The sequence below is a fragment of the Lathamus discolor genome, chromosome 1, assembly GCF_037157495.1.
Source record: "Lathamus discolor isolate bLatDis1 chromosome 1, bLatDis1.hap1, whole genome shotgun sequence".
Classification (NCBI taxonomy): Eukaryota; Metazoa; Chordata; class Aves; order Psittaciformes; family Psittacidae; genus Lathamus; species Lathamus discolor.
The window spans coordinates 72938446-72965325 of record NC_088884.1 but is presented as its reverse complement, the minus strand read 5'-3'; the positions used below and the strand labels follow the sequence as shown (position 1 = coordinate 72965325).

The 26880-nt window shown below is 36.9% G+C and overlaps 1 protein-coding gene across 2 annotated transcripts in view; it reads left to right on the top strand.

The window, feature by feature from the left end:
• WASHC4 (WASH complex subunit 4) overlaps positions 1–26880 on the top strand; it is a 39357-nt gene that overhangs the window by 7439 nt on the left and 5038 nt on the right. For both annotated transcript variants that reach the window (XM_065679766.1, XM_065679773.1), the window contains 26 exons: positions 107–174; positions 2803–2885; positions 4032–4074; positions 4565–4668; positions 5278–5398; positions 6905–7028; positions 7129–7256; positions 7933–8093; positions 10532–10658; positions 11954–12079; positions 13305–13412; positions 15229–15375; positions 15474–15553; positions 16464–16569; positions 17359–17475; positions 18407–18575; positions 18705–18859; positions 20237–20311; positions 21145–21249; positions 21645–21779; positions 22487–22595; positions 23284–23350; positions 24036–24122; positions 24653–24800; positions 25394–25490; positions 25987–26183. In XM_065679766.1, coding sequence (XP_065535838.1) covers positions 107–174; positions 2803–2885; positions 4032–4074; positions 4565–4668; positions 5278–5398; positions 6905–7028; positions 7129–7256; positions 7933–8093; positions 10532–10658; positions 11954–12079; positions 13305–13412; positions 15229–15375; positions 15474–15553; positions 16464–16569; positions 17359–17475; positions 18407–18575; positions 18705–18859; positions 20237–20311; positions 21145–21249; positions 21645–21779; positions 22487–22595; positions 23284–23350; positions 24036–24122; positions 24653–24800; positions 25394–25490; positions 25987–26183 — 2987 coding nt within the window. The remainder of the gene's footprint in view (positions 1–106; positions 175–2802; positions 2886–4031; positions 4075–4564; positions 4669–5277; positions 5399–6904; positions 7029–7128; positions 7257–7932; positions 8094–10531; positions 10659–11953; positions 12080–13304; positions 13413–15228; positions 15376–15473; positions 15554–16463; positions 16570–17358; positions 17476–18406; positions 18576–18704; positions 18860–20236; positions 20312–21144; positions 21250–21644; positions 21780–22486; positions 22596–23283; positions 23351–24035; positions 24123–24652; positions 24801–25393; positions 25491–25986; positions 26184–26880) is intronic.

Genomic DNA, 26880 nt, shown 5'->3' with positions numbered 1-26880 from the left:
GCTCCACTTGTATGACAGACAAATGGCTTGGAGAGAAAGCTTCAATGTTAATTTAACAGATATAATATAGGCTTTTGAAAGCGGTGACAAATGTTTGTCTTTTAAGCCACAGATTCCAGCATGGTGGAGGGAGATTGCCAAATACAGATGGGAAGATTTGTTTCTTTCTTGCAGGTAGAGTATGTTTTTATTTATTTCTTTTATATAATTTTTTTGGACAACAATTATAATTTTATTTTGACTTGCAAAGTGGATTTAACAGTCTGAAGTATCCTGCTTGCATCTTGCTGAAAGGCATTGCAGTCATTTGGTATGTTACCATGTTTTGCCTGAATTGAGGTTGTTTCCTTTGAGAGTAAAGATGCCTATTTTTTGTGGTTTTAATTAGGAAGTTTTAGTTTTCATTGGACATTAGAAATGGATGAATTGTTTATACATCATTTTGTTTAGATGATAGAAGAAAGCAAAACTAAAATATGTACCTGGAAAAAAATTGCTTATACCTGACTCAAACTGTCAGGGAAGAACAGTCGTTTCTTATACAGTTTGGTTGTTATCAGGGTTCTTTGCATGAAAGCAGGATCAGTGTTTCTTATGAGGATTTCCTGTGCTCTTGGGTTTCAGTCTATTATGGATTTTTTTTAATTTATTTATTTTTTTTTTTGTCTTAGTATAGATTAAATGGCTGTTCCCCAAAATGTTTCTGTTTTTATGCAGTATTGCTCATAATGAAATACCTGCGTTGAAGTAGAGAATATATAGGAAGCTTCCAGAACGTTTAAACAAATTCTAGTTTAACAAAGGTTAAAATTCCTTTTCTTGCTGTATAGTAGCATGGCAATAGTCATTTACTGAGTCATAACAGGTTGAATGCTATAGGAAATTGGTTCTCAACCTCTTTTACCATGCCCAAGTGCAGTTACTTGTTAGGGTATCTTGGAAGTTTGTTTCCCATTTTCCAAGCTTTTTGTCCCATCGACTTTATCGTTTTCATCTTTCATCCTTTATTTCTTTCTGAGCAGATGTTTGAGACTTTTTAGTGATTCTGAAATGAGGCTACTGTACAGTTGCGTTTTTTCTGGACTTCTTCCCCCGCACTCCCATGCCAGGATGCTTTGTTTGGTAGAAGTTGAGAGCAGTGTGATTGGCTCTCTGGTTAGCTCTCTGCATTGCAGACTCGCTCTGCAGAGCAAGTTTATGTTTATTTATGGGGTGAATGCTGATGTGTATAGGGTAAGCACTATGGAAAAATATAGCAGTGTTTCTTGTGAGCCTACTTTGTATGTGTGCTATGATGGCTTGCTGATTGTTGAGCAACTTTGGAAGGAAGGGAGATGCAGGGTGTTGCCCCAAAGAGAGAGTTGCTCAGCTAACAGGTGTGTACTTTCCCCTTATTGAGTTTGTTCTTTTTCAGCTGTTGTGTTCCCCTAAATCCACTCAGTACTACTGTATAGCCATAGAATTGAAAATGCTGTTCTGGTATGCATTATAAGCATACCAACAAGGGCAGTGTGAAAATACGAATTAAGGTGATAAGAGGTGAAATGTTGCTTTTGTAGAGCTAATGTCCACTCACTGATTTATTGCCTCTTCTTAGGTCAAGGTTTCTTGACTAACTAAATATAATAGCCTCAAATTTGTTATCCCAGTACTTTTTAATTGTCCAAATATTACTGTGAAACACTAGCTAAGTACTCTTGATCCTACAGAAAACAATGTATTTGAAGAACTATGACAAAATTATAATTTTGTTCTATTATAAGAATCATAGAATCATAGAATGGTTAGGGTTGGAAAGGACCTTAGGATCATCTATTATGTAGCTGCCAATATGCATGTGCTGTTAAATTGGACTGCTTCCTGGAAGTTTTAAAATGGCAGCTGGTGCCCCTTGCCCAGGAAGCATGATCTCAGTGTCTATTAATCCATTCCTCTGGAATCTCTTCTCTTGTTTAAGCTGCTTTTTTAGAGCAATAAAAGTTTAAGAAGTAATGACATTTATGTTTTGTGAAAACTGGTGACTAATAGAAGGCAGAAGCCCAAATAAAATCTATTTTTGATGGAGAGGAAGACAGAATTCAGCTGTTAGCCAGTCTTCTGGCAGGAACACAGCCTGGCTGATTAGCCAGTGTGGGCTGTCTGCTATGAAGCCATCTGTGTGCTGACTGGCTAGATCCATCACATACTGACTTTTCCCTGATAATATTACAGGTTGCTTTAATGAGACCTTTAGAAATATTTATGAATACCTTTATAAAAATATTATAGTAGTTAAGGGAAAACTCAGATTTGTTTATCCTGTTGTTCAGGGAACATTGACTTGTTTTGGGTGGTTTTTTTGAGAACGGTATTCTGTGGCTTATCCCTCTTAGAGTAGGTACAGGCTTCTGTATTAATTTCTAATTTGAATTTGTCTATCACCAGCTCCTGAAGCCTGACTCCTGAATATACTGGGAAAAAGCACTGCCTTTGCTATTGGGTATATTATTTCTGAAAATACTTGGGCACTGTTAAGTTGCTTCTTACTGTCGCTGATAAATTGAACCAGGAATATAAATAGTCCAAGATGTACCGGAAGCTTGTGTTTGGTAGCTTATTAGCTTAGTCCCAGATCCTTTTTTGGAGTTGCTAGTAGGATGTTTTCCATCCTGCTAGAGGTCTGTCCACTGACTTGGATTAGGGATGTAGTTGGACTTTGGGCTGCAAGTTCCATGGTTCATCTTTAGTGTTTTGGATGCAATGAGAGCTTGTGTATGAACAGAGTCTATACATACAGATGCATTTTATTTTCTTGTGTTTCAGGAGCTGTCTTGCTTTGTTACCCGATGTTATGAAGTGGTGGTGAATGTAGTGCATCAGTTGGCCGTTCTCTATACGAGCAACAAGTAATTATTCCCTAAAATGCTACAGTATTCTTGTGTAGAAAAATAAATGTATAAAATATGAATGTTCTGTTTAAGGCATGGTCATTTTTGGAATATTGTTATCTATAGATGTGGAGAGTGCTTTGCTGTGCAAGTTTGGGCTTCATAAGCCATTACAGAAGTGAATTTGTTTAATTTTCAGAAAAGCGCTTTTATATTACCATGGAATAAACTAGGTTGGGAAAGACCTTTAAAATCAAGACCAACTGTTACCCCAGGACTGCAAAGTCTACTACTAAACCATGTTATTGAGGGCCTCCTCTACATGGCTTTTAAACACTTCCAGGGACAATGATTCCATCACTTCCCTGGGCAGACTGTTCCAATGCCTGATCACCCTCTTGGTAAAAAAAAAAAAAAGCGAGATAAAAGATATTTTATGATTAGGAGGTATTATTACTCTTTCATCTTTGCTCTGTTTGAGAGATTCCTTCTACTGACTAATACAGTGGGTACAAGTAGCTTCAGAAGGTAAAAAAATCAGATCACTTCCACAGTCTGTTTTAAATGCATAAATCTTGGTACATAATGCTCACAGAACAACCATGATTTTAACACTTGAAGTTGAGCTTAGTAAGGGCTGTTGGGTTTAGCTCCTCTGAAAACTGTGAAGAACACAAATGCAGGGCTCTTGATTCCTCCCTGTGCCTGCCAGATAGGACACCATTGTTCTTAGTTTTGTTATCTTAATTCTTGTTTTATACTACAGCACAAGGTAGATTTTCTGCTGGATGTGTACCTTGGACATGTCTTGATTAAATATGTGAACTGATTTTATACTTTTGGGTTGCAAGGCTATATGTATCAAGGCAAACTACTGTCAGCATGACTGAATTGGGAATAGCTGATGTGCACTGAATGCAGTCAGTGGTTTAAACTAGTCACATGCTGTACATTTAAAAATGTGATATTTGATCATAGTACACAGATTTCACAGAGCATGTAATTTTTATCAGATTTAATCCTAGGTTCTTTGTTTTCTGAAGTTATGGTGTTAATGAAGAAAAATGTACCCCAAGAAACAAACAACACATTGCGATACAGAGTTGATAAATATGCTCTGTTCTGAGGATTAGAAAGGCATTAAAATATTTATTTTATTTGCAGGAATGCACCAAAAATTATAGAGACATCTGGAGTTCATTTTCAGGTGGGAATGATTTGGTGGAACCCTTTTGCTTATGTCGGTATATGTATGTCTTGATCATTAATGTTGTGAAAAGCAGCAAGAAAGTGAGTTTCAAGTACAACTTTCAATCTGTAATCATCTTTAAAGGTTTTATTTTGATAATCAGCCTTTTTTTGGCCTTTATGTGAAAAGGCCTGGCATCTCTGTGCCTGTCATATTCTAGTTTTCCTAGGGGAAAAGCGTTTGCGTGCTTCCTAAATGTGTGCATTTTAAAAATCCTACCTTCAGTGTCAAAATAGATCAGTGAGCCTTAGTTTGTGTGCAGGCATCACTTTGTTCCTTGTGTCACTACAAGCAATACTAAATCTTTAAGCTACTGAACCAAAATTCTTAGATTTAACTCTGTAGCTTGTGTCTTGCTGGCTGATAATTTATTGAATTTGCATAAATGCATTAAACCTCTCAATAACTACAGTATTTTCCTTTTTTGTTTTGTTTTGTTTTAAACCAGGCGATGTATGAGCACCTGGGGGAATTGCTCACAGTCTTAATCACTCTGGATGAAATAATTGACAATCATGCCACTCTGAAAGATCACTGGACCATGTATAAGAGGTATGTTTCTGAAACTGTGAAAAATACTCCCACAGCATAAAAGACAAAAGCATGTGTGTGAGTCTCTGTTCCAAGAAAGTCAATGTGGGAACATGGATATTCATAACCCTGAAATTTTTCCAGAAATCTTAGTGAAGAGTGGGCCTAAGCTCCTGCTGTGTCCTACAGCACCAGTAGTGCTGAATGTTATATTTGCAATACAAGGTAGCCATGTTGACAAAGTAATAGTTGGTGGGGTTTAAAATATATTCAGTAAGAAACCTAATTTCTTACAGAACTGATCTAAGACTGTTCTTATCCATATTGATCATGGGGATGAGTGTACAGATTCAAGTAAGAACAGTATCTTAAGTAATAGCTGAAGAGTCAACAGTTATAAAGGTTGCTAAATTAGTGGGGTAACCACTGTTTTATTGAAGGCCTAAATAAATGGGAGTTATTCAAATGCAAATGTCTTATACAGACTGAGTGGGTTTTGTTTTCTGTTTAATTTTGGAGTTGCTGCTAGGCACAAATGTGGGTAATTAAAATCTATTATCAAAACAGGATATGATAAAACTATTAGCATGTTCTAATTGTATGTACATGTTCCACACCTACTCCTTGCAGGCTGCTAAAATCTGTCCATCACAACCCTTCTAAGTTTGGGATTCAAGAAGATAAACTAAAGCCTTTTGAAAAGCTGCTGTTAAAACTGGAATGCCAGTTACTAGATGGAATGATATTTCAGGTACTGAAATTAATATTCCCCAATATATTAGTGGAACGTTATTACATAAAAGTGATACTCTGTTTAGAATGGCTTGTTTGTTTTTATTTAGTTTTCTTCTGGATGTAATGATGTGTGAATTCGGCTCTTGCATCTGTGCATGGGGATAAAAAGCCTCTATTGTAAGACGTTTTGTTGCTGCTCTTATGTGCTAGAGCTGTGCCAGGCTTTGATTGGTAGCAGTTAATGCTTACTCTTTTTACAGAATTAAAGAAATGCAGACAGCTTGGTATTAGGACTGTGTATTATCAGGGATGTTGTTTTTCACTGGAAATTTTGATAGTGGGCAAGCTTAAATAACATAGGTCCACTTTATTTTAGCTGCAAGTTAAAATCTCCTCACCTATCTGCAAAATATGTGAACTGTGTCCTCTTATTAAATATTTTCTCTCTTTCCTAGCATGAAAGACAGGTAGCTGCCATCAGGTACCACTTCAGTGGTGCATACCTCTGAAACATGCAACCGTATGAGTAGATGGGAAGGTTTATGTTTTTTCAATACAATTAACTTAAATGTGTTCATACAGGAAGCCATGGGTTTTTTAGGAAAGTCTGTATTTGAGTTACTGAAATTGGAATTTGTGGCATAGTGGGCAGAGAATAGTGTGGCTGCATCTGGTTACAGAAGTCAGTTGAATAGGACTGTTGCTCAGTTCTTTAAATCTTAAATGACATAGGGAAGAAGGCTTTTTTTTCTGTAAAAGTCCCCAAAAGGGAAATTGTAGATAAATAATTAAACACAACTTAGTTTATTCTTTCAAAGGACATTCCTACCACCTATCCATTTTTCATCTTATTTCTCTAATGTTGCACTGGGACAAAAACTTCATTATATGTTTGAGACATGGGCAGGATTTATCTAGTATTCATTCAGGAAGTCTCCCTTCCTGTCCTGCAAATGCCCCTTCCTAACGAAAATACAGGAAAAAATATTCTTAAATACAACTCCATTGAAGACTTTTCTAATACCTTTAGAAAATCTGAAGTGTGTGTCTCTTCTTTGACTGCTATGTGGGTTTGGTAACTTTTTTAAACTGTTACCAGTGGTGTGGGGTTTTATGCAACAGGTTTGTGCACCACATACTACAGGCAACTTGTATGATGATCTTGTTTAGTTAATGGATAGTTAGTAACATACTATAATAATGCAAATACTCATCCAGTTTCTTATCACAAGCACATCAGTGGTTTCCTTAAAAATGGCCTATAATGGAAGTGTGAAGTAAATAAAGTTGCTTTTTGAATGTTAAATACAAGAGAGGTTTTTAATGTTTTCTGTTACCGTACTAAATTTAAGCATAGTTAAAAATCTGTATGTCGTGAAGTTTCAGACTAACTTTAGCTTAATCTTAAATCACTTTGCTATGGCAATATTTTTCTCTTGCAAAATCAATATTCTTTTAAGGTCCAAAATTCATGGCATTATGTAATGCTTTTCTTTTTTCCTCCATATCCCTTTTTGCTTAGGCCTGCATAGAGCAACAGTTTGATTCTCTAAATGGTGGAGTGTCGGTGTCAAAGAACAGCACGTTTGCTGAAGAATTTGCTCACACTCTTCGCACAGCTTTTGCAAATGTTGAAACCAAACTTGGTAATGCAAGCTCATGCTTCTCCTGCCACCCTCACTGTTTCTAAAATTGTTTGTTTTGTTTGTTTGGGAGTAGACTTGAAAAAACAGTGTATTTCTGCAGGTGAACCTTCAGAAATTGACCAGAGAGATAAATATGTGGGCATCTGTGGCCTCTTTGTACTGCATTTTCAGATTTTTCGGACCATAGACAAGAAATTTTACAAGTCATTGTTGGATGTCTGTAAAAAGGTGAACACCTTATTCTTTTGTCAATAATTAAGGGGGAGGGGGAATTTTCAGTAATGAGGTAGATAATTTTCTTAGTTGCATAGCACAGACTTTGGATAAGAGAGAACACACAATTTACCAAAAGAAGTCAGAAAGCAGAATTAAGATTTTCCTTTTTTTTTTTTTTCCCCCTACATTTTCTAATTCCCCCTCCTCTCATTTTCTTTTAAAGATGGTCTAAAACCTGTGCAGCACTTAGCAACAAGGTAAAATAACTTGAAATTAATGCTTCTTCTGGAGATTAATGTGGCACTGAGGACAAAATGTTGTTAGGACTGTTGTGGACTGAATAAATGCTGTGGGTTTTGACCTTGGCTATAAACATGTATTTTGAAAGACCTCTAAGATCAAAGGGTATTTGGGCTTTTTCATATCCTGTGTCATTAAGAAATTATTAAATTCTCTAATGCTGTTTAGAATCACTGAGAGTGGTAGTAACTTCACCTGTAGTGCCCTTAGTGGACTTCTAGGGGAGAAACATTTTTAACATGAATGTAATACTTTGTAGAAACTAGTTGTGCAGAAATAAGCTGTGTGTTATGTTTCAGCAAAGGAAAGGAAACATGTGTGATGACATAGTAATTGTTGTAGTTACTTATGTTTATTGCTACTTTGTATTACCCCTTTTCATTCCCAGGTACCAGCTATCACATTGACTGCTAACATTATCTGGTTTGCTGATAACTTCCTGATTCAGAAGATGCCAGCTGCTGCCAAACATCTGGACAAGAAAAGTATTCATACAGTTAAACTGCAAAGGGAAAACTTCCTACAGCAGAAGGCACTGTCACTTACCAAGTATGTTTCATAAATACTGCCTCATTATCTTATTTAGCAATAAATAATTTATAAACACAAGCGTTTCTTCATTCAGTGTACTCATGTATTATGTCACCAGAAAAACAATGTTTCTGGCAGTTCTAAATACTTGATTTTCAGTTATTTCTATTTCCATATTTTCAACTTCCTTGTATTTAGATGAATGTCTAGTAACATCTGCTGCTTTGCTTTCTTTTCTGCGTGCTTATGGAGGTAAATCACTAGTAGAATCATAGAATCATAGAATGGTTAGGGTTGGAAAGGACCTCAAGATCATCTAGTTCCAACCCCCCTGCCATGGACAGGGACACCTCTCACTAAACCATCCAACACAAGGCTTCATCCAACCTGGCCTTGAACACTGCCAGGGATGGAGCACTCACAACCTCCCTGGGCAACCGATTCCAGTGCCTCGCCACCCTAACAGGAAAGAACTTCCTCCTTATATCCAATCTAAACTTCCCCTGTTTAAGTTTTAACCCATTACCCCTTGTCCTGTCACTAAGTAGTAGGCTTACAGAGGACTTTTCCTCTGCTTGATAATGAGACTTCCTTTGCAAGCATTTCTTCATGACTATTTTAATTGCTTGTTTAATGTTCTTTGAAATTATCAGTATTTGAAAAGGCTTCCTTTGTTCTGTGTTCCACATGTAGTTTACAGGTTCACTGCCTTCTTTTAATTTCTTTCTAAAGTATGTTTAAAGATAAATCGTTTCAGTCTTACGAACAAGTGTGCTGCACTGCGTAGGGAGATAACAGGGCCAAGGCTTCTGTTTACATTGCAGATCAAACCAAGAAAGTGGAAAATGTGGTCTGAGGGATAGAAGTAAAAATTTAAGGTTTGCTGGTTGTCTTCCAACCGTGTATGCAAGCTGGCAGAACTAGTTTGGAGGGGAGGAGGGAAAAGCAATTCCATGCCTACATGATTCTCTAGCAGATTATTTTCATTACACACACACATACACACACATTTCTGTTTCAATCCTCTTTTTCGTGATTTGTGTCCTGCCATCTGCAGGAAGGTTCAAGAGCTCTGAATTCTTTCCTGGGGTTTAATTCCTGGATGGAGCATAATTGTGTTACTGCTTTGCTTCTGGTCTTGGGTGGTGATACAAGTTAATTCTTGCAGAGAAAGTTGAAAAAAGATGTAGGTATTCGCAGACATTTCATAGAATCATAGACTCATTTAGATGGGAAAAGACCTTTAAGATCATAAAGTCTACCTGTTAACCTGGCATTGCCAAGTCCATCACTAAGCCATGTGCCTAAGCACCACTTCTACATATCTTTAAATACCTCCAGGGATGGTGACTCAGTCACTTCCCTGGGCAGCCTGTTCCAATGCTTGACAAACCTTTTAGTGAAGAAATTTTTCCCAGTATACAGTCTGAACCTCCCCATGCACAGCTTGAGACCATTTTTTCTCATCCTGTTGCTTGTTACCTGTGAGGAAAGACCACCTCTGTCTAGCCTCCTTTCAGGTAGTTCTAGAGAGCAGTCCCTGAGCCTTCTTTTCTCCGAACTAAACAACTGCAGTTCCCTCAGCCTTCTTTTCTCCAAACTAAACACCTGCAGTTCCCTCAGCCGTTCCTCATAAGACTTGTTCTCCAGACCATTCACCAGCTTCTGTGCCTTTCTTTGGACATGCAATTTTGAGGATATTGTAATAAAACCCAGATTTTGCATCTGTGATTTGCATTCTGCCACTAACATTTTCTTGCATTTTTTTATGAATTCTTGCCCTGCCTTTGATAATTGGACTGTTGTTTTAAATAGGAGTACTCTTTAAAGTGGATTTTTCTTTATACCTTAATCAATGACCTGAATACATTCCTGCTATAAGTGCTACAATAAATAGTATTGTAATGTCACAATTCTGGAGCATGGAATAAATAGCAGTTTTGAAAGTGAACTCTACATAAAACATTTAATTACAGCTAGGGTAATCCAAGCAAGTGAACTTCTGGAGAATTGTTATTTAAGAGCAGTCTCAGTCTAGCATTGATGTAATGACAAGTTGTGTGTGTGTGTGTATATAAAACAAAAATTCAGACTTGGAGGGAAAAAATTAACATCGGTGTAGGGTTACTTTTCTAGTGTTTAAAAGCATTTTCTAGCACTTTTGTTTACTGTTTTAATTTAAAGAAGTGTAGTATATGCACTGTTAAGAAGGCTGTTGTTATCTTGAGAGATAGAAGATTTTGACTCTTTGGGGTGTTTTTGTACAGATAAAGCTGGCAGCCTAACTAATCCTTGCCTATAGAGAATGAAAATGTAAATGGGTATGAGGTTATGATACTTTTGGAAATTGTGAATTATAATTTCAGGAACTGAAGACTTAACTTACTTTCCTTACAAGAATTTAACATACTCTTCTCATTTGATAAGTGAGCAGCATTCTTCATTTTCTTCTACAGAGATATGCAGTCATATTATGTTTTTGTGAGCTCATGGATGACAAAAGTGGAATCTATCTTATCAAAAGAGCAATGTGTGGATAAGTTTGCTGAAGATCTGTCAAACCGCTGCAATGTCTTCATCCAGGTGTGCAGTCTTTTAATGTGGTGATGCAGCAAACTGATGGTTTGGTGCAAGTTGTTGAACATGAGAAATCACCAAAGTTCTGTGATCATCGGTGTGTTATTTTAAAATGTGGGAATTCTTCTAAAACTTTAAATGCTCACTAGATAGTTTTTTAAGTAAACCTGTAAAAGTCCTTTCCATAAGGCATGTGGGAAAAGTGAATCTGGCTAAATATTTAGTGGCTAAAATATTGAATATTCTCTGTAGTAAAGGTTTTGGTTTAGGTTTTATTTTCCTTTTGAATCAGTCATGAGGTATGTAAGTTGAACTGAATCACTGTCTAGTTTTATTTAGCACAGTACGTACTTCAGTAGGGGTTTTGTGTTGTTTCATTTTGCTTTGCCTGATGATGGTACTTTGCAAGAATCTTACTACGTTCCGAGGCAGCTGATTTTCTTTTGGCCTACTAATAGCGTGTAGTCTTAATGTAAGATGTGTCTTATTTCTGATTAATTTTTTTTTTCTAGTTCTTATGTGCATTGATCTGATGAGAATAGGTGTGTGATAGAAGCATGATTCTGAATCTTCTGTATCTAAAGGCATGCATATACTAGGATCTGTGGTTTTTATATTTGAATTATTTGCAGTTGGACTTAAAGTTTTGCTCTGCAGTGAACTGATTTTCTTGCACCACTTGCTGTCATTTCCTAGGGGTTTTTTGTTTTGTTTTTTACTGGTACTACTTTTACTTTGAAATGAGTTGAATAACATTTTTGTCGTGCTGTATGTAATTGACATTGCATTTAAAAGCTTAGCATACGTTAATCTATAAATTACTGCTTTTTTTTTTTTATTGTGGGGTGGATAGTTATATTTAGACAGTATAGAGCTGTAAATGCTGTCAGTGTATTTATTCCATGCAATCTGGAAACTTTAGGTTGTTTTTGTAGTGGGCTGTTTTTTTGGGGGGATGGAACTTGTTTGGTGGGTTGGTTTACAATAGGTCTGAAATAACACAACCTCAAAGGTCTAGTAATTTAATTCACTGACCTATGTTTAACTTGAATGTCTCCAGAAGAGGCTAATCATCAGATGATCTGATGACTTGTAGGCAATTTCATAATGTGTGCTTAGTAAAAGGGCCTCATTCAGCTTTGGGATCTCAGGCTTGCTTACTAAGTGAAGTGGCAGGTTCTCTAGTGTGAAGAGGTGAGAGTTAGAGCTCTATCATGTATGAAAGAAAATAGGGAGAACTTGATTGATGTGTTGTGAAAAATATTCTTTTTCCCCTCTCCCTGTACTCATTTTATTTTTAGGGTTTTCTTTATGCATACAGTCTTAGCACCATCATTAAAACTACAATGAATCTCTACATGTCAATGCAAAAACCTATGACCAAAACCTCTGTGAAAGCTCTATGCAGACTTGTGGAACTTTTGAAGGTATGTCACTGGATGAAAATTGTTGACCTGTAGGTCTGTTACAGAGAACATTGATCAAACATGACATATTAAAACCCCACTGAGATGGGAAGTGTTTTTGCGTGGGTGGCTTCTTGTTCAAGACTGGGTTTGGTTAGAGAACAGGAGATTTGGGAGGCTAGAACCAGTTTTTGTATAACTTCTCACTGACTTCCTTATGTGGTGTCACAGAATGACAGAGGTTGGAAGGGACTTCCTGATATTGGACTCAACCTCAGTAGGTCTGGTCCAGCCTCCCATTGCTCAAGCAGGACCACATAGAGCTGATTGCCCAGGACTGTGTCCAGATGACTTTTTTTAGTGTCTCCAAGAATGGAGACTCCACAGCCTCTCTGGGCAACCAGGCTGTCTCAGTTTCAGGTTACCTAAACAGTAAAAGCATTTCTGGATGTCCAGAGGGAACCTCCTGTGTTTCAGTTTATGCCCATTGCCTCTTATCCCATCACTGGCCACCTCTGAAAGGAGGCTATCTCTCTCTTTTGCACTCTCCCTTCAGGTATTTTATATACATTGATAAGACTCCTCCCTAGTCTTCTCTTCTCCAGGATAAAAAGTCCCAGCTCTCAGCCTTTCTTCATGTGTGAGATGCTCCAGCCCCTTAATTATCTTAATGGCCCTTGGCTGAACTCTCTGTCAAATATGTCCATGTCTCTGTCATACTGAGGAGCCCAGAGCTTCCAGGTGTGGCATTACCAGTGCTGAGTAGAGGGGAAGGATCACCTGCCTCTGCCTGTTGGTAATACTTTGTCTAATGCAGCCAAAGATACCATTAGCTTTCTTTGCAGCAAGGGCACACTACTGGCTCACACTCAACTTGGTGCCCACCAGGACCTATGGGTCCTTTTCTGCCAAGCTGCTTTTCAGCTAGATGATTCCCACTGTATATTGGTTTATGGGATTGTTCCTCCCCAGGTGCAGGACTTGCATTTCTGGTACTTTTTCCAAAGGGAAGATAAACAACCAACCAACCAACCAAACTCAGATCAGTCCTGAAACTTTTTCTGCTCCTGAATGGTTTAATTTTTCTCAGTTTGTAAGGTTAATTGCAACTGCTACCAAGAGTATGTTACAAAGTGTAAAGAAGTCTGGTTTTGCAGTGTGGATGAGTCGCAGAGCAAAAAGCCAGATTCTAAAGGCAACAGGTTCAGTAACTACCTGAACTATTGTGTTTTGGGGTTGACTTTAGGCAATAGAACACATGTTTTACCGAAGAAGTATGGTTGTGGCTGATTCTGTGACACACATTGCTCAGCATCTGCAGTATCAGGCTCTTCACACTATTTCTGTAGCCAAGGTATGTAATCCAAGCTCTAATGGTTAATCATTCCTATCTAAATGTTTTTAAAAGTGTTAATTTTAAGGTATTTTTCTTTTGCAGAATTTGTAGTATAGTGCTGTATCGTAATTGACAGATATAAGCTGTCCAGTGGGCCAGAGCTTTGCCCTAGAAACTGCACAGCACAGTGGTCATGTGGTTTTGATCAAGAATGCTTCCTCTCTTCCTCTAAACAGCTGCATCTCTTGTCATGGTCTTGTGTTCTTTTTTAGTTTTTACTTCTAGTGGATTTCACAAACTGACCTTTTATTACCTCTTTTCTGAGGTACATTCTTAAAGCAATCTATTATAGGTCTAAGCAAGCAGGCTGTTGCTTATTTAAATCTTTGCTTGGTAAAATAGCAGTGGTTAATACATGATGGCTAACAGGAGTCTAATGCTGATATAAATTCACTGTTTTGCTGTGGGGCAAAGTGATGAGACTTTGTAGTACCTACATATTATAGCTTTCTATAAACAAGATCAGTTTAGTCCGCATTTTGCGTATCAAATCTTGAATTTCTCAATTCAGGGCAAATAGGAAAATGAGATTTTAGTTTACCTGTTCTGATGTACTACTGATTGTTTATTCTTTCATCACATTCAATAGCAGAATTGTAAAATACGCTATTGATATCGGTGCAGCTATTAAACTTTAATTTGATTTGCCTTTAATCTCGATCTGTGTATCTGACATCTCCATGTTTTACATTTTACTTAAAGTTGTCCTTTAAAAAACAAGATAGATATAAATATGTATATATGTATATATAAGGAGTAGCATGAATTGAAGAAGTTCCAAGCTTCAAAGCTACTAAGATACGTTTGTATATCTTCAAACAAACAGTTCACATATATTCAAATGTAACTTTCACAATCTTTTCAAAAGATATCTGTAATTACGTTACAAATTATTTCTAAATGCATAGAAATGTGCTGAGACTTGTGTAGTGAGAAATATCAAAGGGAACAGGTCTGTGAACAATTCTTTGTTTTGACTACTCCGAAGATACGTGAAAGGCAAATGCTGGTAAATAGCGGGTTTCATTAGCATTAATATTTTTTTTTTTATGTGCTCCACTTTGTTTCTAAGTGGTTTCTAAGGTGTAGGGTCTAAGATTCTTAGACCTTACACCTAGGTGATGTAAGGTCTAAGGGATATACCTGGCATAACTTTAGCCATGTAAGGACAGGAGCTTCATGTTGAACGTTCTTAGAATTAGAAGAGGTTTTCTTTTGCTCTTTCATGAAACCATACCTCTCCTGAGTTATGCTACCACTCACAAATACGTCTGTGAGTTCAATCTCTTAACCAGGAGACTTGTTCCCTTCATTTGTTCATGCTTAATCTTTCTGATAAATTAGAATTTGTAGAAAATTGCAAATGATTGTTATTACCATGTTTATGCATCTTCTGACTGTTCAGCTGTAAACTGGATTGTTACCAATAACAGGGAGTCACTGATGAAAAAATAATTGTAATTTAATTTTTTAAAAATTTTATGTACCTTAAAACTAAATTTGGCATGCAGTCATATGCAGCTTGCACAGTATTTGTGTACTGTATGACCCGACTCATGTTCCTGCTGAACTGCACGTATTTGAAGTGTATAGATAGGTAATAACACTGAATTGACAGGGAAGTGAATCTGGATTCAGTTAGCTCTGTTCACAGATAACTTGTTTGCAGAAATACTCAGTTTATAACGAGTCCATAAGCCTTGGAAAGAAGAGATAAATTATTACTTTTGGGCTTAGGTAACTTTTCATTGCCTTTTTGTGTCTTTCTGTTAAGAAAAGAGTAATTTCTGATAAAAAGTACAGTGAGCAACGCCTGGATGTCCTCTCTGCTTTGGTGCTGGCTGAGAACACCCTTCATGGGCCAAGTACGAAACAGAGGCGATTAATTGTTTCCCTTGCACTAAGCGTGGGAACACAGATGGTAAGTGCCATGATTGTTCCAGATCTATACATGTTTGGTGTGGTATCTTGTAAAGAAATATAATCTTGTCTTTCTTTTTTTTTAATTTGTTTGCACAGAAAACTTTTAAAGATGAAGAACTCCTTCCCCTTCAGCTAGTTCTGAAAAAACTAGACTTGATCAGTGAACTTACAGAGCGGTAAGTAATAGTATGTAATGTAGGGAAAGCAGAGTAGTGTCACTGGGGCAACTGGATCTTCACTGTGTGGATTGCAGGATCTGGTAGCTGCGTGCTAGTGGTGATTTTTGTATGTATTGTAGACCAGGGATAGACAGAATTCCAGAGCTAAGCCTGAAGTTTGCTGGTCTTTGAGCAAGTCATACGTGTTTAACTTGCCAATTTGGTAATCCACTTCTCTGATGGTTTAGAAATTCTATCATTTTCTTGGTTGACTTGGCTTTATGTTAAGCTAAAGTCTTCCTCTTAACTCAACTCCCAAATTTATAAATTAATACCACTCTGGGAGATCAGGCTGTCAGTTCATGTCTGACGCCATGTCTTACGGCTGCTGTAGTTCCAGTGGACGCTCAAGTTACACCATGTTGACTATCTGAAGGCTAGGTAAATACCTGGGTTCCATGCATACTTTATGGAGAGAGACAAACACCTCCAGTGGATGACTAATGGGATGAATTCCTGGGATAAGTATTGTACGCTGATTGTATCAATAAAGGCCTGTTTCTTTTCTGATTTACAGGAGAAACTTGGAATATATGTTTGACCTCTCGGTTACTAATTGCATGAATAGGAAAATAATTATTTAAGATTTTGCTGTAATGTAAGGTCTAATTCTCCCAGAGACTTGAGTAAACTTTTTTTTTCTAAAGCACATATCTTTTATTTATAAGTAGTCTAGTGGAAAACAAGAGGTAAAATGTTCATTGTTGAAACGCCTTTCTTTTGAAGGACAGTGTATCTGGAACATTAAAGTAACCATGTTAAACTTCGGCTTGAAAAACAGTTGTCTTTAGTTTAAACACTAAATATCACTGTGTTAGAAGAATGGCCTCTTCCAATTCTGTGTCTAATAAGTAATTTTGTATTCTAGAATTCGAGCACAATGTGACTGTTGTTTCTTGTACTGGCATCGAGCAGTCTTTCCAATCTATTTAGATGATGTGTATGAAAATGCAGTTGATTCTGCTAGATTGCATGTAAGTAATACTGTTAGCAAATGTCAAAAAGCTGCTGCAGTGGGAGGGGTTCAGAGGAGGAGAGGATAAAGCTTACACTGTAACACTTAAGGAAAAAGCTCAAAAAAAAAAAGTGAAACTCAGGCAAGAGTTACTACTGTGACAGAAATTTCTCCTCAGTCTGGAGAATACAAAAGCAATCTTTGTTCTAAATCTGATTGAAGTGTTATCTGTCTGCTCTAAAAAAATCAGGTTGCCATTAACTCTGGTTCTCTGTGTGTCTGTCTGTCTGTTCCTCTCTTCATTAATTCATTCTAATTTGAAATGATCACCTTTTGCTAGACTTCAATATTGAATGTCTTCCACATTGTGGTTAGATATTTCTAAAGCACATATCACTATGTTTAGTTGTTCTGTAGCTTTTTCCACCCCCCGTCTGTCCCTCTTTGAAGCATCAAGTATTTGCTGCAGAAGTGAATCATGCTTTGGCATGCTAATCCTAATAAAAATCAGTCATCTGTTCTAGTATTGTGCATGCCATGGTCAGTTACAGTGCTAGAATGAATGTAGTAGAAATAATTTCACATAAAATAGCTAATAATTATGACCTTCCAGTAAATGCATCAGTAGCAACTAAATATGTCAGATGAACCCATTAAGTGGAAACTTCAGTAGGGCTTATGAAGTCTATGTGTAATAATAGTGGGAAGACTGGCAATTTTGATTCATTTGTTAGCTTTGAACACTGTTTGAGATACTGTTGACGTGTCTGTCAATCTGTTGGTTAAGCATAATAGCTTCTTTTTTCAGTATATGTTTAGTGCGCTGCGGGACTGTGTACCTGCTATGATGCATGCAAGACACTTGGAATCTTATGAGGTGCTTCTGGAATGTTATGACAAAGAAATAATGGAAGTGCTTAATGAGGTAATCTGTTGTGAATGGAAATTAAAGGCAACACTGTTCTTAGAATATCTTACAGGCCAGCATCTTTTGTACCAAACCTGATATAATCTACAAAAGTAGTACAGAGATTATGCTTTTGAGATTGGTGTAAAGTTTTAACAAATAAGGAAGCATTCACTGACGATTCTGGTTGTTTAAGACATGTTGCTGATGGTATCTGGCTGGGAACATGAAAATACTGCACTCTAAATTACTTGAGTTGGCAAAACCTCAGTTACAGATTTGGCTACAAAGACATAAGAGTGCTTTTAGTTGGATTAGGATCTGCTTTATGAATGCCTAAAATAAGTACTACTGTTCTTTGTATGTATGGCTTTTAGTGGTGAAGGCTCTGTAAATGTAGTCTCTTTAGTGCATTATTATCTACAAGTATCAAGAGTGATCGACAGAAAGAGAAAGAGGATTTGGATTTCCCAAGTCCTAGGTTTTTTGACCTAGGTTTTGACACTTATTAAGTAGTTCAAACCCAACCATTATATGTTCTGCTTAAAATGGGGCCAGATTGCTTATTGTAAGACTCTTCCTGAGTTAAGTGTTGTTACTGTCGAGATAGCCTGAAGCCTTGCTCTCCTTAAGATTAAAAATCAGAATTCTGTAGTTTAAATTGTGTTAAACTCCTATATGGAAGTTTTAATAATGTACAGAATGGCATTAGGTAGCTAAATCTTTATCTTTTCTGAGCTATTGTGTACTAGAACAAGGACAAAGGAAATGAATGACTCTAGTTCCCATGTATTGATTCACTTTGACTTGTGTTGCCCTGCCAAAGCAAAGCTGTCTTCACTGGTTTAATCAGACTTTCATGTATCTCTGGAGAGAGATGTTAGTTCTGCGAGCAGAGCATTGGAGGCAGACACTGAACATGGCTTTTTTTTTTTCCTTCCCTGAACAGCACTTGCTGGACAAGTTATGTAAAGAGATAGAAAAGGACCTGCGCTTATCAGTTCATACGCACCTAAAGCTGGATGACAGAAACCCCTTCAGAGTTGGTATGAAGGATCTAGCTCACTTCTTCTTTCTGAACCCAATACGTTTTTTCAATCGATTCATTGACATTAAAGGTGAGGAGTTACACATTTTCCTGATTCCATTACTTTCAACTCTGTTGCACTTCAGCTTTTCACTTCTTTCCACATTTCCCTAATTAAATGGGTAGTATTGTTTTAGTTCATCCTTCTCTATGTTTACAGCTTATGTAACTCACTATTTGGACAAGACCTTCTACAATTTAACGACTGTAGCTCTTCATGACTGGGCCACCTACAGTGAAATGAGAAACCTAGCAACTCAACGCTATGGTTTAAGTATGACTGAAGCACATCTTCCCAGCCAGACTCTGGAACAGGTACAGTGCCTACAGCATATGAATATTGTTTTGTTCTCTTACACTGTCATACTGGCTAGCCATTCAAAGAACTGAGTTCTTGAAAGTACCAAGAGTAGAGAACTGTTTGGAAAGAGTGATCTTTAATTTCTGGTTGACTTCTGAGGCAACATCTTTAGTTACCTTTGGAGATAACACCAATCATAGTTAATTTCATGTTGGACTTGTATCATTTTTATTTTTCTTTTGAACATTAGATTTAATGAAAGTGGGTATGTAAAGTTAGAACATTTTCTTGACAATTTAGTATCGGCAATTTGGCGAGCAGTACAGCTAGAATAAAACTGCCACAAGTCTGGAATGACCTTTGAATGGTGGGCCTTTTCCCAGGTTTATTGCTTGCTTCTCAGCAGGTTCTACTCAGTGATCACCAAGAGAAACTCTTTCACAGGCTGGACATGGAGGACTTTGGGACATCTATGATTAGCTTAAGAGAGTGACTCAGAGCCTCCTAGAAACTGCAAAGCATTGTTACGTATAAAGTAGTAGTCTTGTAAAGTTTATGGTGAAGGCATTCATTGTTACAGAGTTGGTGCAAAAGAAATAAAACTTGCATATTTTTGAGGACTTTGCTTCACCAGTTTTAATATATTGGGTATTTCTGGCAGTTAGCTTCATTCCTTCGTTTGGGTTAGCACATTGGTGAAACCTCTTATAAATACATTCTCCCCTGAGAAGAAATGTTTGTGATGGCTGTGTCTTCCTAAGTTGAAGGAGGACATAGAACTAAGAACTTCAGCACCTTCTTGGTACGAAAGTCTTCTGGATTAATTTCAGTTTCTGGCTTTGGTTTTCTATTGGCAATATTTGGCCATCACAGTGTTATAAGGAATTAAGTCATTTCACAGCATTGATTTCCTAACATTCATTCTGGTACGAGCATTACTTCAAAACAAGGACACCCCACACTCCGTTCCTCCCCAGTTCCAGCAAAATTCTGATAAAATCCTTGGCACAAATGGAAATAGAATGTAATAGACTAAAGGATATCCTCTCTAGGCACAATGATACTAAAGGGACTTGACAAGCTAAATTTTAATTGGGGCTTGTGGTAGAGACTGAAGGATTCCTTACTTTCAGGGGAAGCTGGAAGGAAAACAGGCAGAAGAGTAAATGTTGAAACATGAGCTCAGCTTCTTTTTTTCTCCTTTAAGAATTGTCTTGTAGACACTGAACAAAAATTAAGAGATTCTTTATTTTGCAAAGTGAAAACATTGCTTTTTTAAAATGCTTTCAAGTAACTACAGAAATAGTATTTGTTCAGCTTAGTGATTAGACATGTCAGTAGTTCCTGAGAATTTTTACAATAATAATTCTCAATAGATAATATTTTTTCAGGGTCTGGATGTTTTGGAAATCATGAGAAACATTCATGTTTTTGTATCCCGCTACCTCTACAATCTGAATAATCAGGTAAGGTATAACCTATGCTTTTTACTGGCTTTGGCTCTTATTTGAAGGGATTGAGAAATGTAGAAGTAGAGGACATGTAAGAAAACCCCAAGCTGAACATACTTAATAATGAGCTGTAAAACAGCTGTTGTTGTCTAGAAGAACATCTTTAGGGATGCTGTAGATGGGTCTTGGAAAATGTTCTCTAAGCATGTTTTGAGTACAGTGTGCCAGTAGGATCACCCCATGTCAGATACTCCCGTGGAGCTGTGAGAAGGCAGCAAGGATAATTGGCTGCTCTATACTATATTTAGGTATAGGGCATATTATATGTGATTTTTCAACTTGAAAAAAGGTTATCTGCAGAAGGGTTATTAGAGAGATGAAGCAATGAATGACATGGAGAAATATGTACAGGGAACACCCTTGGTGATTTCTCACACAGTGAGAATGGGGACCAGTATGAGAAATAGTGACTTCCTTAAAGTAAAGGAAATAGTTTTTTCTTCATGGCACATAATTTGGTAGTGGAAATCGTTACCATTGTGTATAGTGGGGTCAAAAGTACAAACAGGTGCCAAAAGAGTTTATACCAGTTAATGTAGGATATAGTGTCTATAAATGTGAGAGTTTGGGTGCAGCATCTGCCTTGGCGTCACTGAACCACCACTTTGCAGAAATTGGAAGAACCTACCAGATGAAGTTTGTTGTATGCATGCTGGGCTTTCTTTGTTCCTTCCCTAATCATCAGTTATTAGCTGCTCTCAGAAATAGGATATGGATTACCTGCGTTGATAATTTATCACAGAATCAGTTTTGGGTAAGTAACTTATTTTTTTTCTCCTGCTTCCCAGATATTCATTGAAAGAACAAGTAATAACAAACACTTGAACACTATCAATATCCGACACATTGCTAATTCGATTCGAACTCATGGAACAGGAATCATGAACACAACAGTGAGTACCTCCTGCACTGTTGTTGGATAATTTTTATTATCCATTATTTATAAGCCTCCAGCTCTTGCATCCCCTAATGGTTTATTTGGTTATGCAGTTTTAATAATGCAATAATTATGTACTGCATGTATTAACAAAATAATTCAGTTCTTGGACATGACACAAATCAGTACCACAGTCTCCTAGGAGTTATGCCATTTCCAGCTGTTACATGAAAGTTAATGAAGAGATCTAAAAACACATCAGAGAAAATATAGATGTTCTGATGGGACTCTCAATTTCAGTGAAGTCAATTGGGTAGACAGTTACTTGAAAATATACTGAAAACAGGTTGCTGGATATGTTTGTTACTTTGCTAACTGGCTTAATTTGACTTATTATTATTTTTATTCCAGGTAAATTTCACTTACCAATTTTTGAGGAAAAAGTTCTATATTTTTAGCCAGTTCATGTATGATGAGCATATCAAATCCAGGCTTATAAAGGACATCAGATTCTTCAGGGAAGTCAAGGATCAAAATGATCACAAGGTATAGTAATTTTTGAAGGATTGATAATAACTTGGATAAAAATGCTACTTTCATGCAGCAAACCATAACAATCCTATTATTTAAATGTGTATTTCCAGACAAAGTGACAGATTCTGTCTAGCAAAATGCAGTGTTATACAAGTTATACAATTCAGATGGAATTGTTTCATTATATCTGTAAATATAATGTTGGGTAAAATCATTGTGACCTGAAAATGATGATTTGATGAAGTCATAGTCTGTTGGAGGTTCTAAACTTCTAGTCCTAATCATGCTTAACAGTTGCCAGCATTTTTGAATAATAAGGTTATTTAGTTTGAATCCAGAATTATGTGAACTTGTAGCACTTGCTCCAGTATGGCAAGATTTGGGATGAAGGTCTGATTTTCAATGCTGGAAAATACATTTCTCAAAAATGTGAGTGGCAGTGCATTTAGTAAAACAGAATGGCAGCTTCTTTGTATGTCAAGTGCTTATTTCTTGTAGGAATATTTTCTTGTTCACAGTAACACTTCTATTTCACTTCTGAACTTGCAGAAGTGACTTAGGCAAATGACTTCTATGCACTAAAATGGGCAGGCAGATGTATAATTTCTAAAAAGGCTGTAGATGTGAAGTAGAAATACATTACAAATGTAATTCTATTGACATGATGAAAAAAATTAAGGATAATTATTCTTGCAAATTACTCTCAAATATTTTTCTAGTATCCCTTTGAAAGAGCAGATAAATTCAACCGTGGCATCAGAAAACTTGGAATAACCCCGGATGGCCAGAGCTATCTTGACCAGTTCAGACAACTGATAAGTCAAATTGGTATGAAATGCTATGTAAGACAATGTTATATATGTTATTAAATGGAAGAGTTCTTCATTGTCTTGTAACTTAACTTTTAGATCAGGCTAAATCTAGATTTAACTCCATTCAGATGGAAAGTGCTTCACTTGTACCCCATGTGAAATACTCTTGCTCAGTTACCCAGAAATGGTCCTTGCATGTCTTAATCTAAAATACAGCTGCACTTGCATAAATGCCTGTTCCCTTCTTTTATTCAGATTGAGTATATTTCCCAGTAAAATAATAGTACTGTTAAGTTCATGTATTTCAAAAAATGGCCATATATTCAGCTGAAGTAACTTTCAGTGGTGCATGACATTACAATGGTATTTTCAGCCATTGATGCTGTAGATGTGCAGGACTGATCTGAACTTGGGAGTGTTTCATGTGCCCAGTGGAGACAGTTTGTACTATTTTGCTCTTACGCTATCACTGAAGTGAACACCACCTTGCTAGATAGATGATGCATTTGTGTTTTATTTCTCTACATAAACTTGTGATACCAGGGTTCAGTGTAACTTCATTAATGTGGCTTTCAGAAGAGTTTCTTTGCCAGAAGTATACGGCAACTTTAATATACATTTCAGAGCTTATAAGAGTTATGAAGAGTGTGCATGTATTTAAGTCATTACAAGTTACTTCCTTGGTTTTTTTCTTGTTTTCAAAGGCAACGCTATGGGCTATGTGCGAATGATAAGGTCTGGTGGACTTCACTGCTGTAGCAGTGCAATTAGGTACTTAGAGAAATGCTTCCTTTTTCTGTCTGCTCCTTCTCATTCCTTTGCTCCCTATTCATGCTGATATTCCCTAGGTTTTTACAATCCCCCCATAAATTTTGAAAAGGTCCATTTTTATGCCTTTGTTAAAGTGATATTATCAAAACCAGTGCTGGAATTCAGAACTGTACTACCATTGCCATAAACCACTGAAAATCAGATGAATTCTGTGGGGAAAAAGCTTCAAAAGAGTTAATAGAATTTACATGTAAGTGATTAGTTGTTAATTAAGTCAGTAATTCCTGATGTTAATCACTTCAGGGTGCATTAAGGAAAAATAGTACAAGCCTTGAGGAACTTGGGAAAAACATTTCTTTTATACTTCTTTCTATATAGATGATTGTGTTTATTAAAACTTTGTGACTTTACAGAAATAGTTGTTTTTCTTGCAAATAATAGTAAACTTACAGTTAAGGGAAGCAAGTGTTAGAGAGGGGAGATGTTAGCCTGATAAATGCAGAAGTACAAATAACGTGTGTGTTTTAGAAGTGCATTTGATAGTGCCTGGGTGTGAATGGTATGGCAGATAAAACTTCAACTAAGTAGTCTGAGGTCAGAAAACTAAAGTAAATAACAAGTTATGGTAGATACTTCAGTGATCATAAACAGTTGAGCATAATCCTAACAAACAGTAAATTTTCAGGTTTGTTCCTGATCTGGAAGATATTGTTAACTTTGAGGAGCTAGTGAAAGAAGAAGGACTCTCAGAAGAAACACAAAAAGCAGCAAGGTATGCTAATATCATGCTTCTGACATCTAAGGGAGGGATGGGATGACAGAATTGTAATTTTAAAGTTATAAATGCAGTTATTAGTTGTCTCTGTGTGCTAAAAGTTCAAATGACTTCATGCACAAATACTTACTTCTCTTCAAAGCAGAAAAAATAGAAGCAAGTCATTTTAAAAATGAGAAGTGGCGTTTGTACCAACAGGCTGTTAGAACCTGGTTTCTTGATAAAATCCTCGTGGTTTAAAGGCTAATGAGCTTTCCTCACCTTGTGTCTGACATCTACTTTTAGAATCTTCAGGGCCTTAGGAAAAAAAGCTGCAAATATTCTATTTATAGATCTTTTTTGAGAGAATTAAATCAAGAAACATGATTTAAGGTGGCTATAGAGGTGAGATGTAATCTCAGACACTAGTCTGAATACTGGATTTTGGGTGTAGCCAAAGGGGGAAGAGAGGGTTGTTACCACGAGGTGTAAGTAAGCAAAGAAACTTCTAGCAGAAAGCAGGTAATAGCATGACTTATCCTTTGCAGACAGTTGGACTCTGTCCTTGGTGACCTCACACGTAACTTTGCAGAGGGAACAGAGTACTTCAAGATGCTTGTGGATGTGTTTGCTCCTGAATTCCGCAGTCCAAAGAACATGCATTTGCGGAACTTCTATATAATTGTTCCTCCACTGGTTAGTATTTGCATTTCCACTACTTAACTTTAAAAGAAAGTATCACATCAGGTTTGGGTTTAAATTCATTCTATTAGGCTGCTGACTAGCATATTCTACTTTCTTCCCTGATTATGAGTGGGATTGTTTTGAGTGTGGCTTTGTTGATAGTTGTTCAAAGCCATGTTTCTCTTTATTTACATAACTACATGTGCTAGCATTCAAAAGGTAACTTGAACTTCTGTTTGAATCAAATTTGGGGAAGTCAAGATGAAAAAGGAACCTGGGCTCTTTTAATTATCCTTTACTTGCTTACATGCTTACCTCTAATTACCAAGAGTATGCGAATTAATAGACTGAGCAGAACAGCAAAGATGTACGTTTGGTTTTGTTTTTTACTTACACGTATGCAAATGTTTTCTAAAGCTTAACTTTCGTCCCCCAAAATCTAGAAAAAAGACAAGTTTTCATACAAAAATGCCTAATGATGGGAGGCACAATTAGCAGAGTTTTAGGCAGGGAATGATACTGGTACGTAACAGCATGTATGAAAATACCTCTTAAAATCTGTGAGCGCCTCTTGATGATTCCAAGACAGCTTTTCACTCTTTCAGACCCTCAATTTTGTAGAGCATTCTATCAGTTGCAAGGAAAAATTGAATAAGAAGAACAAAAATGGAGCAGCATTCACCGATGATGGGTTTGCTATGGGTAAGTTTCAGCATGCTGACTAGCCTTTGGCTAAGCCAACATAATGGGTATTTGCAAGAAAAGGTTTTTCTGTTTGTATTTTTGTATGTTCCTCTAATTAAACATTCCATAATTTAAATTTGGGTTGCCTTGGCTTCAGCGAAATGGATTTAAGGGCTGTTGTTGTATTCAGAATCTCGTAAGCATGGAATAGCTGTGTATGGGAGCAAACAGATTTGTTGTATGTTGATGCTCCCCCATTTCTTTCAAAGCTTGCGGATCTCAGCAGATGAGAAGGTATGCAAGTCTTTGGGTAAGTTATGAGGTTTTCAAAAGTTGAAGCTATTGAAGCTTGTTCCTTTATTATCATTTTTTCCCTGTTAGATTTAATTGTAAATGAATTGCAATTTAAATTTTGTATGAGAATTATCAACGTAAGCTGATCCATTAAAAACATTCACAAAACATTTTACAAATTGCATGTTGACTTTGGTACATGGTTTGTTAATGACTACAGGTGTGGCTTACATTCTGAAGCTTTTGGATCAGTACCAGGAGTTTGATTCTCTGCACTGGTTCCAGTCTGTTAGAGAGAAGTATGTGAAGGAAATCAGAGCAGTAGCTAAGCAACAGAATGTGCAGTCCACAAATCAAGATGAAAAACTACTACAAACTATGAACCTTACCCACAAGCGACTGGAAGTTTGTTTACAGGTAGAGCATGGCTGTAGTTACCTGTTCAGTATTGAGTTCTGCACTTACCCATTACAATTCAGGCTTCTGATGGGGCTTATTAAGAGCAAAAACCATAGAGCATGGTCTTAGAGCAGTAATACAAAAAATGAGTGTAACGACTTGAGGTGTATGGTCTGGAGAGGATGTCGTGTTTATGATATTTGAGCGAGGCAGGAACTTGACCTGGTTGACTGGAAGTCTTTGTCCCATAGAGTTTGAAATCAAATATAATGCAACTAAAACCTAAATGCTTAAATAGGAGAGAATAACTTTTTTGGTTAAATTTCTTTTAACAAAGATTTTACGTAACACTGTGATCCCCTAAGAGTTTCTTAGAATCATAGAATGGTTTGGGTTGGAAAGGACCTTAAGATCATCTAGTTCCAACCACCACTGCTGCAGGGGATGCCTCACACTAGACCATGTTGCTTGGCTGTTAATTCTGAGCTGCTAAATTGAATGATGCACTAGCTGTTAAATAGAAGAAAGATACATTTGGATTCTGAAGCACAGCAGTTCAGGTTTCATCAGTGGTCTAAATGCTTTTCATCTCACTCTGCTTTTGATTTGAGGTGACTGTGGGACAAACATGTAGCTGGCTGTTTATAAATAACCTGTGATGATGATGTGTAAAAGCACATCTGTTGAAACAGATAAAGTCCTATGTGTACTCATG